The sequence below is a fragment of the Haemaphysalis longicornis genome, unplaced genomic scaffold, assembly GCF_048455015.1.
Source record: "Haemaphysalis longicornis isolate Haplotype H1 unplaced genomic scaffold, Haemaphysalis longicornis Haplotype H1 scaffold_9, whole genome shotgun sequence".
NCBI lineage: Eukaryota > Metazoa > Arthropoda > Arachnida > Ixodida > Ixodidae > Haemaphysalis > Haemaphysalis longicornis.
The window spans coordinates 88,219,074-88,236,353 of NW_027526460.1; the positions used below are offsets into that span (position 1 = coordinate 88,219,074).

Genomic DNA, 17,280 nt, shown 5'->3' on the forward strand with positions numbered 1-17,280 from the left:
TAAACACTCAAAACAAGACAACTTTCGCCATCTGTCGCATTTAACAGTCACTTGGTGGAGCAGCGGAGAGCGCCAGTGGAGTATTTTTATTTTTTTCTCACGACGGATATCCGCCGCGGGAGAGCCGGAAGCTTGCGAACCATGCTTGCAATCTAAACTGCGCGTGCTGCGTTAATCTCTTCGATATCTTTGCTCGCTTCGTTCCTATATTGAAAACATGGTACATGTTACGTGCTAGCCGTCTGTGTGCCAGCATACTGCACCGCCACCATCATGCTCAAGTTCGACGAGAGAATTCGGGCGTTCGTCCGAGGTTTGTCATTTCCACTTTGATCGGGGTGTGTTCGTTGACTGCGTTTGCGAGGCTGGTATTAACGCGTGCCAGCCGTGCTTCAGAATCGCTCGTAAATGACTGTTTTGCCCGTCGCTTGCAGATGTGAACACCTTCCTGACCGTAGGCCTGCAGAATGAGAAGCTGTCGCCAACTGCGTCGTCGTCCCGGACGGAGCTCGTGCAGAAGATGCTGCGGCTGTGTCAGGAATACCCGCCTCTCTTGCTGTCGCTCGACTTTCCCAGCCCCGAGCAAATGCAGGGCTGGAAAGTTGAGCGGCCGCTGTCGAGCCCGCACCCATACATTGACATGCAAGTGGGAGGCGTGCTGGGGCCGCGGGACTTCCCGACGGCCGCCGATGACAATAATGGTGGGTGATCTTTTGAGCAAAGTAGAGGAGATATTTAAATTAAAGCTAGCAGCAACAACTAAATCGCGTTAACTGCATTGTCTGCACGTATGCAATCGCAAAAAGCGGGTGCACAATATTTAAGGCCCGCTCACACTTGCGACAAAAACGACGCGATTTCTGTTGCGGCGACAAATATTTGTTCTACACCAAACGACAAAGGCAATCGCCGGGCGACTACAGCGACAGAAATCGCGTCGTCGCTTCCATCGCTCCAGTCACAGGTGTGAACTGGCCTTTACTTTCGCTTTTTTCTTCGATTTAGTTTTGTTAGCGTTTCTTTCGGTACAACAAGTTTCGAGCCTTGTTAAGTGCAAGTACCACTCATCTGTGTTGTAGGACCACCTTAGGGTTGTTTTGGACGTTTCGACCGCTTTGAGGATTGAAAAATACAATAGGTGAAGTGACTCATAGACTTCCGTAAGTTTTGAGCCTCTCCTTGTCAATACACTGCGATAACCGGAACCACTTCTCAACATTCAAAACTTTTTTCTGGTTATAGTGTGGAGTATGCCAATCTCTGCTGGGTCATGCAGCCGCTGTTCAGTACAAACTTTTTAACAACACACCATTTAACGTTGTGAAACGGTGTTTTACAAACTGCATGCCACCATCTATTCTGTTTAGCAGTGTCCGTTTTCCCTGCAGCTGGCAGAATTTGTAAAAATAATTTCTCCTGGCAGTTGCCCCTCACTGGCTCTCGAAAGTCACGCGAGAAACTCAATAAAAATGGGCTGCAGGAGTATCTGTGTGTGCAACAAGTGTTTTGCGGGTTCGTCGCAGTGTTTATATTACTGAGACCTTTATTATCTGGTGTGGAGCATGGAACGTCAACACCATTGAGTGCTTCACCATTGCGCAAGACTGATGCCAGCGACGTGCGACTTGCAGTCAGTGATGAACTTGAAGTGCGGTTCTCAGGGTTCAGTGCAGAAAGCTGTGTAGCTATGGAGAAGGGTGCAAAGATTATCCCGGCAGCCAAAAACTGTGCGAAAGCTTTCTGGCAAGATGTTCGAGGCACTAAATATGAGCATGCTGGCAACACGATGAAGAGAGCATGATAAGCTTGTATTGTCTGATCTGTTATATACAAATCTGTTGATGAGAACCCACACTTTAGACAATAAGGTGTGTTTAGAAGTGGTGTGCGCACTTGACACAGCATGAGTGTGTTGGTAACTGCACTGGCATTGTCAAGTGATCAGCAGAGGCCGGATATTTAGGCCTTATTAAAAGTGCGTTCTAAGCGCCAAAAACAGGAAGGCAGAATAATATTTTAAAGGAGCCATGAAGAGAAAATGCAAGTTGGTTTTATTCGAAAGATTTCGTGTTTTATAGTGCCCCTAGCGCTTGTCCGGATACAAACGGTGCTTTATTCAATGAGAAATTAAACAGTTTAGGTTAAAATTTTGATTTTCCCGCTCAATCGAGCGTTTTCGTGGTCCCAAGTGACATCACTGAAATCGACCGCTCTGCTAGGGTCGCTCTGCAGCCTAGAGTACCTTCATTCACGCATCCGCCGTACAGGGTAGAGACACGTATACGCTGGCGCCGCCATTTTCGGTTGCTCGCTCGCCGCCGAAGCAAGTCATTGTGTCAAAACCGCGCTAAAATTATCGCCGCAACGCGGTTTACTGAAGAAGTTTGAATCATATTGTCTGTTTCGCGTTGGTAGGTCTCGTGGGAAACGAAAAGAATAACGCGTTGAGCCCGTTGGCCCAATTGCGGCGGCACGGGACCGTTCAAAGGTTGTCTCCACTCTGTACAGCGGTGTTGGTTTGTTCCCGCGTTTCTTTACGTTCCGTAACCTAGATGGCGCCACCATACCGTGGCAAGCGTTTGGTTTGTTTTTGCCCGCATTTAAACCTGGCTTGTTTTTGTTCTGGGAGAAAATATTCGTTCCCTGAAACAGTGCTCGCTCGACAAATGGGGTCACGTAAGACACCGTTGCTTGCGTCAATCGGCCAGTGTCGTCTGAGACAACCCCAAGCCCCGTAGTGCTGTGCAGCGAAACCAAACATGCTGTGCGCAGTACGAACAGCAGAACGCATCAGTACTTCTATGTTTACATGTGCTTTCGTAACTTCCACTGTTTGTCCCATCATTCTTATTGCTTTGTAAAGAATGTGCCCTAAATTTAAGCGCAAATCGCTCGTTCGTCTAGTTTGTAAGCTCTACCTAATTTGCGTCTGCTTCTGCCAGCCTCCGCCAATCGCAGAGCTTAGCCCATGTGACGACATAGGTTCTGTTGCGGGAAATGAGCTGGTGGGTCGCATGACCATTCCCGTTTTTCCTAATTATGTAGCTTATTTGAGCGAAGTTTACGTTAAAAGTGGTGTCAGTATGATTCTAACGAGACAATCTTTTGAATGAACCAAACTTGTGTTTTCTCTTCATGGCTCCTTTAAGCCTCCAACATCGTAAACATAGGCACCATAAATTTTACATAGATGCAAATAATTTGAAATTAGGGTGTGCGCGACCTGTAGCTATGATAAGAAAACCAAAAATGTTGTTATTATGGAACGACGCCAGCAGTTGAAGATAGCCGTTCAAGTGTCCTATTAAAACTGCTCAACTAATGACAAGTTTTCTTAATTCAATAAGCGCACTGCCCACTTTAATGTTCAATGGCCGCTTTCACTTGCTCGAGCATTGCACGAAGTGAAACAGGCACGAAAAAGAATACTTGAAAGCTGGAAATACTTACTAAAAAAAGCGGTACTTCATGTCTGCGTGATGCAATTAAGTTACGACACTACAGAAACGGACACAAATACTAAACGCAAGACGGATGACGATTTGTTAAGTAACTGACATGTTCTTAGATGAGTGCTGTGGCAATTTTCTCATATACAATGATATTATCCAAATTGTACAGGCAAGACATCCCAGCATTTCCGAATACACTTCCACAGATCTAAAGAGCAGTTTTATAAAAAATGTTCAGCGGCTGAACAGTTTTTTTTATGGAAAAGGAGTATTCGAGAGCCCGTCGAAAGTGGGAATTTTAATTTGTAAGGAAATGAAGCTGGTTAGTGATGTTTCGCTGTTGGCTTTCCAATATAGGTGGTATTCATTGAACAGTTTAGCTGTCAATTTCTTCGCTTGGAAACACTGGAAAGGACCACGGACATGGTGTGGCTTGTGCCACTGCGCCCGCACGCCGAAGAAGAAAAAACACCGGCGTGCGTCGTCTGCTCCGTTTTAACCCGATTCTCAATGCTGGTTCAACAGAGATGTTATTAATCGCATTCACATTGGATTTGAGGCATAACTTTGCATTCGGTGGGGGAGAGTTTGGAATGTCCGACACAAATCGTTTAGCACAGACGAGTACCACCATCCCGCGGAGCCCGACGTAACCAGTGATGGCGCACTCACATGGTTGCCTGCATGTGTGCCTCGCCAGTCAATACAAGCTATAGGAGTGGTCTGCTAACAAAGTCCTGTTGGTTGGTCAGCTGTCGTGTTGAAAATATTTTTGTATTTCAGTACGCTTCCAGAAAGGAGTATGAGGCTGCAAATGTTTCGGGAAACCTGTTTGTCCCCGGGAGCACGCATAACGTAGCCCAAAAATTGCTGTGAAAATTGGGGAAACAATAGCAAATTACCACCATCTCCTGAATCTTGGATTCAAAATTGTGACTTGTCGCTGAGAATGAGCTTGTACGCTGAGAAGGAACCTATGACATCCACAGATCTTATTGGAGCATAATTTATACATGGAAACAATCGATGGCTCTGCCGGCACTAGGATTCTACAGTGCTCACCAGTGAAGGCTCCTCACACTTAAGAACTGAAAGACCGGGCCAATTGTAGCTTCGCACATGTCTTTTCGGCTACTGGTCCTTCAACTTAATAACAGCGCGAAAAAGACCGGGACGAAGGCAACAGACAAAACGAGCGCTGACTTCAAGAATGGCGGCGATTACTTGCTGTGCATAGAGAATGCAGTGTTCATAATTCGAGTTTCTCCCACCCTTTCAAGTAGCTTGATAGTGTTTGCGAGGAACGGGAAGTCGGCGCACAAGTATGCGAGGTCTCCTTGTAGGCTATCCACAGAGGGGACAGTTTAGCCTTCCTGACTGCAGGGCTCTCGTCACCTTGAAAAGCTGTTGATCACGGCCTTGAGGTCCAATAAGCAGCAGTTGTATCACTCAACAGCTTCTAGCCATGTCCCCCAACGTGTGACGATGGGCTTTTGCAAAAGGAGTACGTCCGCCAATTCTCCTTAAACAAGCCTTAAATAGTAAATTACTAACAAAAAAAGCTTTGTGTACATCAGTTTTATTTCTTTTTCTTAACAGCAGAGCTGTTTAAGTTTTTATTTCCACCATGGAGCGTTACGAGAAAACTCGTGAGGAGCACCCGGCATTGTCGTGTGCTTTTGCGTGGGCGCGCCACGTGAGGAGCTCACAAAAAAGAATACCAAGAAAAAAAATACAAAGAAAAATACAGCCCACTTTGTGAGAAATGGGAAAGCCTGTGGCCAAAATGAGTCGGACCTGCCAGTCATGGAGAACTTTCGGCGGGAAGTTTGAAAATCCGTGTGAGGTGCAGCAGCTGGGTTTCCGATGAAGGGAGATGGGCCGCCAGCTCTGCTGCTTCTCCAGCCTTGCACCACTACTGCAAGCTGCACCAGTTTTTTTTGCTCATTACTCTCCTTCACCCTGACAGCTCTCCACCGTTTTGCATTTGCCAGAGCGTGCGCCATGTCAGCGTGGCATCGCATGCTGGCCGTCGCGTTCCATTTCACTGCTACTAGTGGTTGTTTTGTGCGGGTTGGTGGAACTTCAACCCCATGGAGTTCGGATCAGGCAATTTTGCCCGATGACATGAATAATGATCTCAAGCTGCACTCGAAAGCAAGTCTTGAGTCTAAATGGTGTTCATATTGGGGCTGATTTTCAAAATAGGCATTTGTAGGCAATTAAGGACATTTTGGCACAAATACCAAAATAGGCATTTATAGGCACTTTAAAAAAAACATTAAAACGATTTCTAACCATTAATTCATGCTCATATATTAAAGTGGGGCGATTGGGGCGCAAGGAACAAAAGAGGCATTTGCCTAAATTCCGGTCTGTAGTGACCACATTCGCGAGATTTTTGCCTGTTGCTGCGGTGTCCACGAGTGGTACATTTCTTTTTGTAGAACCAAACATGTTTAGCGGTAGTATTGCAGAAGTGTCAGAAACTGACCGCCCGCCAATGCAGCCTGTATTGCCAGCTAATTTTGCCACGACATTTTGAGATCTTTGCTCAAACGGTGAGATTTCAAAGGGGAGTGGACCACATCGCAGCTAAAACACTGCCTCCCCCCCATACAGGCATAATCATGCCATAGATGTTTCTACATTAACACGTTGCACCAGCTCTACCTAGAGCAGCTAATTCAACACATTTTTGCGACGATTGAACTGCACTAATCCACCCGCTGTGGTGGCTCAGTGGCTAAGGCGTTGCGCTGCTGAGCACGAGGATGCGGGTTTGATTCCCGGTCGCAGTGGCCGCTTTTCTAATGGAGGCGAAAAGCAAAAACGCCCATGTGTACGAGATTTTGGCACACGTTAAAGATCCCCAGGTGGTCAAAATTAATCCGGAGCCCTCCACTACGGCGCGCATCATTGCCTGCGTCGCGTCGGTGCGTTAAACCCTACAATCAATCAACTGCACTAATCCCTCAAATTTTAAAACAGTATGCTCGAGCAGGCACTGGTGTGAGCGATTGTGTGATAGCCTGTTATCGTATGTGTTATCTTTTGGTTGTTACTTGCTGTGCAGAAATCCTAGATAAAATGCCGAGACCTGAACTTCCGACTACTAAAATTAAATTACCTGCGCTCTGCCACAAGTTCGCATTCAGCTGCCATGTGAAATATCGGCTTGTCACGGGACTTCTGACAGCCGATACGAGGTTCTTGCCGGGAGTCATTTTCAGAAATTCTGCTGGCTGCTGGGAGAATAGACGGCCTTCATTTTAACTGTCTGAAAAGTGACTGTCGAGCCAGTTTTTTTTTTTTTTTTTTTTTTAAAGTAGTGTTGGACATTACTTCATTATGTGTGTTTTTTACTGTCATTTGCATTTCCCTATTTCGGGGTAACGGTTTTGTGGATCCTGGTCTGTAGAGTATGTGTACTCGGACACCGTGCTGCGAGAAGATTTACCTGGGGAGGTGGCGGAGCCGGCTGCTGCAAAGACAAAGCTGTCCATGCCATCACTGTCTAGGACGTCCTCCGAGCTTGACGACCAAGGGGAGGAAGGTAAGAGTGCACAGAACTACACAACTTAGTGGTGGCTGGGAATACGTCAGTGCATCAGTAAAGATAAAGTGTTGCTCTCTAAAGATCAGCGCGAGAAAGCACGGCACAAAAGACCGTGTTTTTTCACGGTGATCTTTAGTGAGCAACCTTCACCAACTCACAGTCCTCCTGAAAAAGTGTTGCTACAAGTGTGTGATGTGGGCTCGTTGCACATCATCCAGGTATACTGGAGGGTCAATAGTAATATGGCTCAATGCCTTTACGGAAACATTCTGCGGGGATTTTTTTCTTCACCTGTTAATACGACGCAATGGATTAAACTTATGAGTGCATCAAAGCAATGCCAATTAAGGCCTGAAGCGGTGGGAAAAAATGGTGTAGCTTCTTACTTTAAATAAATATTACATGAGCAACGCACAGATGTTTGGGATGTTGCTCTAATTTCAGCCTTGGTGGTGCCACAAATAAGCGTAGCTGATCGATACCCAACATGTTCAAGTAATTTGCTAATATACCAAGCATCAGATATTGAAGTGAATATAAATCCAAGTGGCAAAATGCGTATTTGTGTTGAGGTTTGTCAAGTATTCGTGCATGCTGAAAATTTTCAAGCAGTAAGCTTTGGGAGTTCTCTGATGCAAATGAACTCAAGACAGAGAATTCAGGAATCTGACTAGCTACTTGATGTGTACTGCCCATTTGTGATGTGTTAAACTAGAACAATCTTTGACGTGCACTACTGCCATGCTTGTCTGAAAATGTCCGCGGTCGCACATCCAGCAGCTTTGAACTCCCATTATACAGGATTATCATCCGGAACTTCTGTATCTTAATTATCCCATCTGGGGTTCCCTAGGATTCTTTATTTTATGCACGTTTTGAGGGCGCCTGTGAACAGTAGGCATTTCGTATTTCGTCAGCTTCTGAGGAGAAAATGCTGTTGAGTGCAACTACGGTCGAACTCGACTAGGTACATCGAACCTGTTTACATCGAATTATCCTTTATGTCAAGCTATTTCTGCTCACGATATATTTGCAGTGAGGATATATAGCAAAAAGTACACTTATATCGAACAAAAATACCAGCGATTGCTGATATATTCAACACCAAATGATGCAGAAATTCCCCCCCCCGCCCTTCCCCCCCAAGTTGGCTTTCCCTCGGGGCAGAGAAGCAATTCCGCCGGCACACCCCTAAGAGTGGTTTAGCCAGGTTGCTCATGAGCAGTGAGCGGCTCTTTCGCCTCCTGCCCCTCGCTCCAATTTTGCAACCCTGACTGCACCACACCACCGCGCCAGATAGGCTGAGCCGTCGGCACCCCCCTTCCCTCCTTGCAAAAAATGATCCTGGCCCTTTTCGTTTGTTGTGTTTGTGGTGTTCGCGCTTTCTGATCTTCCTTCTGAAAAGTAGCTATGGTGGCTAGCGCTAGTGTCACTAACTAAAGGCTTATTTAGTGGCTCTAGCTAGCCAAAGCGGCAGAATTTGCCTCTCGCCATGAAGCTGGCAATCTTAAAATCGAGTTGAACTTGGTGAGAAGTTGGACTTCCCCGCAATGCACGAGATTCCTGAGAACACTGTCTCGAAGTAGGTATGGGTAGATGTCACTAAAGAAACCACCCAAAATTGCATCAAATCTGCACACTTGTGCATGCCAGTGATGTCCTTGAAAATCCCGAAAAGAGTAGTGAAGCCAGTGCTGGTGTTCCGAAGTGTAAAGCGGGCAATCTGAATTTCTGGACGCCGTTGCTGGACCAGTGGTCGGCGAGTTTGTGAGTGTAGATGATAGTGTCGCGACCACGGGAGAGCTGTTCCGGCTCTTCACGCAATGTGCAGGAGTGCGCTCGGGCAGCGAGGTTATTCAAGTAGAAGATACATGTCTATTTTGTGCGAAATGAAAGCAGTTTCAACACTAAAGTGTTTTTGTAAACGCTATGTGCTTTTAGAACTTCCAATTCCTCAGCTTGCTTATATCAAATTATCCGCTACATTGAACTGATACTGTAGGTGTTTTGTTACGAGTTCGATATAATCGGGTTTGTAGGTATAAGTGTATTATGTACCTTCTGAGTCCAGTCAGTGTGGTCCTTTGCACAGTTTTTATTTATCGTTTCTGAATTTCATTGTGCTCTTCTCATGTCTAATTAATTGTGGGGTTCTCTTGCAGGTCCCCTCATCCCCATTCCAGCCAGTGAAATGTCCCGGGCTGACAAAACAGGCTACCTCGAGAAGAAGGGAAAAGGTGTGTAGCGTATTTTCGCATGTATAACCCGCCCCTGCATAAAATCTGCACCCCCACTTTCAGCCCGCCAAAAAAGAAAAAAAAAAAGATTCTCGCATATTGCCTGCACATTTGATGCAGGAAAGGCCGCACCAAAGCTACTGCTCAAGCAACACATCACATAATATGTCGAGATAAAAAGCATATATTTAGCAATTAGAATACACTGACTGCAAAACAAAAGTCACAATTCACTCAGTGTCACTGCTCTCAGTAGAGCTATCACTTGAGCCGCAGTCCTCACTGTTGTACACAAGGTCATTTTCACGGCACAACGCAAGTTGCCATGTAGCTGCACTAAAAAAAAAAACACGTAGTATCCGCACCCCTACTTTGCCACTGAAATTTTTGCATTTTTGGTGCGGGTTACACGCGCTAAAAGGCAGTATGTCATGTCTGGCTGGGGCTAAACACTTAGAGGCTCCTATACCAGAAGTGTAAGTCATGGACAATTTTTATGGCGAGTCTCTTGCTGCATCAGTACTCGGCTATGACAAAGCTGGAAGATGTGACTGAAAATAACCTGGCTTTCCGTGAAAACCAGAGAATGAAATCTCATGAGCCATTCCATTCTCTAGAGGTGGATGGCCAGTGATGCTTTTTAGCACACGACACAGAGTTGACACAGAATTTAGGTGAAGTGTATGAGCAAAATCTAATTCTCTCGAGCAATGGAGCATTGGCGGTGGTCATCGCTAAGAAAGACATGTGTACACCCATACACTTGTACACCTTTATGGTCAGGGAGGTGAGAGCCGAGGCTTACGAAAAAACATAACTGCTGTGAGTGCAGAATCAGACGCGCAGTGTTTTTGCTTGTCGCAAGCATTGTGGGCATCCACCATGTGCCAGCAGCTGAAACTCGTTGCTACCGGTGAATTTTTCAGCACTACAGACACGTTATTTTTGAGCCGTTCTAAATGTGAAATGCTTGCAGGTGACGTAAATCAAGTGTCTTTGAGTAGAAACATTGCTTAAAAAAAAATCAAATTGTGGGGGTTTTGCATGCCTACCTCGGCTATGGGCCTCGTGCACTGCAGTTTCAAATAAACATGTGGCGCCACCTGGGAGCGGCGGCGGAATTTTTTCTGAAGAACAAAATAAACATATACAGCAGTTCGCTACGGGGCTTAATTTAAACAACAACCGTAAAATAAGTAACAACAATTACCACGTTTTTTTTAAGTTCACAATTGTTATATAAATAGAAATATTACGCTGACGAGTTGTGCGGGAATACAAGCTGAAATAATTTAGAAAGCGCCCCTTCTCCAATAAAAGCAGACGACAGTACACGGATCAGCTGCCTGCGACGCCGACGTTCACGAAGCACCTAGCACCCGAAAAGAAATAAAAAGAACAGATCCATATGTGCATTTGCGTATGTGCACGCTACTTGGCGTAAGACCGCTGCAAAAAAAAAAAATGCTGTGTATTCAGTGCATATTTTTGTAGCGCCTGAAATAGCTTTTGGTCTCAGTATAATCTGTGCACGCATCAGAAAATACATGGAACAACCCACGGATATGCATGCTTGAATTGTACGTAGTCATACCAGCAAAATATGAAGCTTTAAAATTAAATCAGAAACGTAAATATTCACGCTACACTGCGACACAACCGTAAACAGATGGAAACATACCAGCCACAATTCGGAGACTCGCATCTACACTTTTATTGAAAGTACTCTCAAATATCCCAAACATATGTTCCTGTACAACTTGTAGTTTGCGTTTCTGCGACAGTCGGTGAAAAACGAGTTCAAGTGGGGCTTGTTGCACAAAATATTTTTGCTGACAAAGATAACTAGCACCAGCGCAACTATTCACGCTGGCATGTAGTCATGCCAGCGTACTTACCTAAACATCACGTACAACTCTGTCAGTTTTGAAACAATCTCCATAATTCAATATGGTCTTATTTTATCAAGGGCACTCCGAATGCGAGAGGAACCATTCGTGCACAATTAAAGGGGCACTGACACAAAATTTTGAAGGCGAGATAACTTCGGAGATAGATTGGTGGGAACACATATACATCATCTGCAAAATATCAGCGGCGAATACAGCCTAGAACATATTTAAAATCAATTTTAAAGTGTGCGAAACGCAACCGAGCAGCCAGCAGAGGACCACGCGCAATCGACATCCCGAGGATATGGTGTAAATAAACAACATCTAAACACGTCACGAGTTTGTGTTTGCCGCTTCCGCACTGCCGGCGTTTTTCGCCGGCTCGCTGCTCCAATCGGAGGGCCGGAGGGCGGAGCTTCTGCTCTCGAGAACGAACGACCCGATCGTTGGCGGCGGAGGCACCGTGATTTCGTCAGCTAAGCGGGCAGCTGGCCGCGACCAAAGTTCTACAGCGATTCCAGGCACTCTGTTTCTATTACTGTTTATTACCATTGGATGCGAAAACGCGCCGGAGGCACGAAAAGCCCACTGAGCTAGCCGCACGGTCGCTGTGCAGGCGGCGGCCACGGCCGCAAAGTGGCCCAGGCTGGCGCAGGTAGCTCGAGTGATAGCTTGTTACCGCTGCACGAAATTGTCCCCAAGTTCCGACCATGATGGCTTACATGAGAAAGACGTTAATGATGCGATGACTGGTTGCATTAAAAATTGTCATCTGCACCGCTTACGAGAGCGGCACTCGAATATCCGCCGCAGTGCTAAGCCGAACACATCTGTAGGCGGACCTGTAGGCAGACCGGCCGGTTGCTCCCAGCGCGCGTCTTGCCACCCACCGTCTCGAGCGTCGCGCGTCGTTCTTTAGCCGCGGCAGCATTTGCACTCGCAGCGCCTGCGTCACATCCACGGTCGCTTTTCAATTAAGCGCCTCACGAGATCAGTACGTGGGGGCATTCGCAGAAACTGCCGTCGATGCGGATTCGACAGTGCTACGGCGGCTCTCCTCTGTGATATCCCTCCGACGGTCACGTGGTCATCTTTGTTCACACAAAATCCACAAAATCCATCGTTTCGCGGCACTCGCTGAAACCGAAACTGCGACTGGCCGCATTGAAAATGCCTCTAATTAAACAACCGTCGCACGCTGAAGCAAATGAGGTTTCTACAGGTTATAAGTAGGTCACTAGCTACTTATCGCAACAAAAAAAACAAGAAGCAAAATTTTTGTGTCAGTGCCCCCCTTTAAAGCTCCCGTTGTGCGATCTACCATATCTGTGCCCGTGTCTATGTCGAGCGATAAACAAGGTAAATAAACGTTCAGAGGCTTTCATAAAAGCCTCGTCTCGCGCATCTACGTCCAAAAGTATTCACATATTAAGTACGCATTTAGAAACCTATGAAAGCACTTCAAAAAGCATTGCGATATTTTTATGAGCCCATCCAACGAACTCATCGTAGTTTCAGCAGTTTGAGGTAGAGTTTACTCAAGCAGTTGGCATTTTCAAATACCTGCCTCTACAAACCTGAATCTTCGGGCTCTTGAAGCCGCTTATCCTTGGTGTCACAATATACACACAAACCTTACGTCGCGATTTCGCACACACAACACATCAAATCACTTCCTGACATGTACAAGACACAGTGGAGTGTATACACGGGAGAAATTCGCTTCTGCAAGCACCATGAAGTCGCGTGGTCGGTCTTCTCACAATAAGCTGTCTGCAAACTGCTTGGTTATGCCAGCAGTTCTAACCCAGCTGTTCTGATCTAAAGCTCAATAAATCAAATCCACCAAAGTGACCACAGCAACCAAGGCATTGCTGGCGTCGTTGGGACGTTATGCCGTTATTTCATGCTCTTCGGGGGCCGGGGGCCCCACAAAATAGAGCACCATGTACCTTGCGTTCCGCCCGCAGGGTCATGGGATCGAAACCAGGCGCCGGTAAGTATTATTTTTTTATATAGTGTAGGGGGAGGGGTGCGGACCTGTTGTTGAGAGCGTGGAGGGTAGCGTGATGCGGGAGAGGAGGAGTGGGGGAGAGGGCGCGCTGAGCTGTTGCGGACGCATGGCGGACGCTACATGTGAGTTAAAGAAATGCTCTGCATTTAAAATTTTCCACTGGTGGAGAGGTCACACCTTCCCTCAAACATACATTATCGCTTCCGGGAGGCGATGCACACACAGACGCACACTCCTGCACTCCTCTCGTTCTCTTGGTAACATCGCGGGTTTCCGTCTTTTTATTTTTATCTTTTATTTTGGCGGCGGCGCTGGTGTTCAGTGGAAGCCGTTGGGAAATGACAGCGTGACCGCGCGCTGCATGGAGACAATCCCGCGCTTGTATAAAACTGGTTTTTGTGTGATGAATCGCTTTCCTGTTGCCTTTGCAAACCATATTCTATTTAATAAAGTACCGTTTGGCTGTTCGTATCGCATGGCAACAGAATAGCGGTCATTTCTTCTTTCTCTTGCTAATAATCGTACTGCGCGGAATACTATGCTCCGGACGTCGTTTGCTCACTGACTTCAGAAATTATGCCTCCGTTGTCCGCAAGATGGCACTGAACACAGCACATCAGTGGCGCCACTATACAAGCGCACGAGGCCCATAGTGGAGAGCTGCAGGTTAATTTTGACCACCGGGGGTGTGTGACATGTGCTGAAATCGTGAGATCGACACATGGGCGGTTTTACGTTCCGCCTCTATCTGGAAAGCAGCCGCTGCGGACAGGATCGCACCTCCGTCCTTGGGCTCAGCAGCACATCGCCTTAGCCACCGCGGCGGGTGAAACATTGCTTCACACATACTTATAAATTTTTGAGAAAACAATAGATTTTTAAATAAGCTTTAGAAATATGCAGATGCTCGACCTACAACTGGAAATGAAGCTTCTAATCAGAACTCCAATTGACAACACAACTTCCAGCGTGGCTCAAAAAGCTAACAACTCTACTTTTTATCAGTGCCTGCAAACCAATGGCACCGGACAATGTATCTGACCAATAGGTATCCCCTATTGGTCTATTAGGCTGATACAACCAATAGCTATTGGTCTACTGTATTTGCACGATTCTAACGTGCACCCTTTTTTGCGAAATGTAGACTGGCCATTTGTGTGCACATTGCAATCGTACTCAGAACCGAAACCAAAATCAAAGCTGAAAGCAGCATTGCTATGGACACGAACTCCTCCAAAAATACAACTCAATCTAATCTAAAACAATCCACCAGCATCGTGTCAGTAAATTTTGGTGCACCCATTCCTCAATGGGCATACCTTGGCCAGCTGTTGCACACACCGTATTTTCCAATGTATATACAGTAATACCGTATTTACTCGCATAATCCTCGCACTTTTTTTTTCGGAAAAGTCAATGCGAAGTTAGGGGTGCGAGAATTATGCGGGGAAAAAAAATATGGTGCACAGTGTTGCCAATTTGCCTTCTGCCAATCCCGCTAAATGTAGCGGTCGTTTTTTGTATATGTAAGCTCAGTGTTGCCAACAGCAATTTCTTTTTATTTTATAATTTACAATGTAAACAGTATCCCGTCGATCAGCGATACTTTGCTTTCTGGCGCGCGCCCTATCTCGTCGTCGTCATATGCGTGCCCCACTTCTGAAGCTCGACAGTAACGCACGTTGAAGTCGATGACGCCGAAGTGCCTGCCTGCGGCGCGGTTGCCGTGTTCGATCGCGTACTCTATCACTTTCAATTTGAAAGCGGCAGTGTAGCTGGCGTTCTTCCCCATGGCGAAGCGGCACCAAGCACAAAACAAAGAGATCAAAAAAATGGCAGCGAGCTATCCACCACTGACGCGAGTGACTCTGACTGCTGCTGCTCGACGACGGCGACACGACGACACGACAGCGGGCTGCGCGAACGTAGTCTAGTTGCACGCACGCGAAACCGGCTCAAGTACAGTGTGAGTAGCGTGTTAGGGCGCCTGTTAGGGAGTAGCCATGCAGGTTGTTAGGGCGCCTGGATGGCCTTGGATACACTGCGCTCTCCGCTGAACGGAGAGGCGGCGGGGGAGGGCGCGCGTTGGAGAGCGCGTGCACCATGCGGGTTTCGCGAGCAGGCAACTTTCGCCGCTGCAAAGTTGGGGGTGCGAGGATTATGCGAGGAACCAAAAAATCCAAGTTTTGGTGGCTCACATTAGGGGTGCGAGGATTACGCGAGTGCGAGGATTACGCGAGTAAATACGGTACCTCGTTAACTCGAAGTCGTAAAAACCAGGGAAAATTTCGAGATAAACGGATTTTCGAGATACGCAAAGTTGCGCTAATCGCCGGGAAAAATGAGTGCTCTTCAGAAAAATCACTACTACTTACCGGATCTTCAGTGGCAGTTTCTGACCATTCTTCTCGTGCAGGTTTGAAAGAGAAAAAAATAACATACAAGAGACTTTTACCGGCTGGGTTTTGCCGCACTGCCATTTTATTTAGCAGAGAAAAACTTGCACTGCTTTGACGACATGCTTGCCGCACTCACGCTAAGTTGCCACTCCTCACATTCAGCGAAAAATCCGTACCGCTCGGTTTGCGCAGATGACCGGAAATCACACCTCAGGGAAAATCACGAGCACTGCACTCACAGTCACCGAAAAATCCGTACCGCGTGGTTTGCGCAGATGAACGGAAATCCCACCTCAGGAAAAATCATGTGCACTGCACAAAGCGAACGATACAAACTACGCCAAGCGTGGGCAGAGGGCCTCCCTGCTGAGCGCATGTGTCACATTACGTGCCACAGGGTTGCTTGACAAAGTTGATATGTCACTGGGCTGAGACTTCGCGCACTTCGCGTTCGCGGAAAGCATCCGCGTATGGCAGGCGCGGCTAAATAAGAAAAAAAATCGACGGACTTCAGGTGTGGCAGCATCGCGCGAATCTTGTGAAATGGTCCGGCGGCGGAATTTTCGTTCCACTCCCAGTCAAGATTTCGAGTTATCCGCAATCCGACCCAAAAATACTTCGAGATAAAGGGAAAAATATACATGGGAAGTATAGGAAAATGTTCGGTGCTGCGGAAAATTTCGACTTAGCCGATTTTTCGAGATATGCGAGTTCGAGTTAACGAGGTATTACTGTATAAGTCGCATTTTTTTTTTTCTTCTGAAATTTTCGTTGGTGCATTTTATCCACCGGTGCGACTTATGTATGGAATAAATCCGGTATGTGGCGGCCGGGTGTGGTCCGCGCTAGAAAAGGTGTATGTGTGGTGGGTGATGTCAGCGGACGTTATGAGACACAGGTCCATAATCTAAATGAATGAATTATTTGTTAGCGAGTCGGAGGAAGAAGGCTTCAATGGTTTTGCCTAAATGCCGTCTGTAAGTACAGTTAAACCTCGATGTAACGAAGTCGGTAAAATTCGTAATTTACTTCATTACATTGAAATTTCGCTACATTGAAATTCGCGGAAGTGTTCATCCCGTGAAGCATTTCCTGCAAAAGAAAACGTGGCGCGCATAATGCCAAAGACTGCTGCTAAATTTGATTGTTGCATTACTGTGTAAAAACAGACCTCGACAGCAGTAGCGCCTCGCAGTATGGTGAGCGATTGTTAAAGCTTTTAAATGCCATCGAAATCGTAGTGGAGCACGGCGGATTCCAAAGGGCATTAGAAGCCCCCCATTCGAGTCAAATTAAATTTGGTTCAAATTACATTTGGCCCCTAGTGTAGCCGGGGTATTGCATCTGCGTGGAAGAATCGGCATCAAATTATTTTTTCCGTTCTCCCTACGTAAACCCACCTGCGTCTTACAATCGGGCGTGTGTTAAAATCGGGCAAATACGGTATTAGGCTAATACAAACAATACCTATTGGTCTATTGAACCAATACATCCAACCAATAGATTTTGTATTGGTCCTGTATATGCTCAAACAGGACCAATACATTATTTCTATTGGACCAATACAAATTTCTAGGTTGGTAATGAGGGAAAGCGAGGAGCGCCTCAAACAAGCCAGTGGCTACCTTTCTCTCTGTCCCTGCCCTTCAAAGGTGAAGATAACGTAGACGTCAGCATTGGCAAACTCGGAAAGGCTGCCTGCACCCAATCTAATCGATGCGCTCCTT

General features: G+C 46.5%; 1 protein-coding gene across 1 annotated transcript in view; it reads left to right on the plus strand.

Annotated features, from left to right (window-relative positions):
* LOC144152932 (src kinase-associated phosphoprotein 2-like) overlaps window positions 1–17,280 on the plus strand; it is a 32,024-nt gene continuing 14,744 nt past the window's right edge. Inside the window, exons 1-4 of the mRNA XM_077684505.1 lie at window positions 1–313; window positions 435–701; window positions 6,874–7,008; window positions 9,174–9,248. Coding sequence (XP_077540631.1) covers window positions 274–313; window positions 435–701; window positions 6,874–7,008; window positions 9,174–9,248 — 517 coding nt within the window. The 5' untranslated portion in view covers window positions 1–273. The remainder of the gene's footprint in view (window positions 314–434; window positions 702–6,873; window positions 7,009–9,173; window positions 9,249–17,280) is intronic.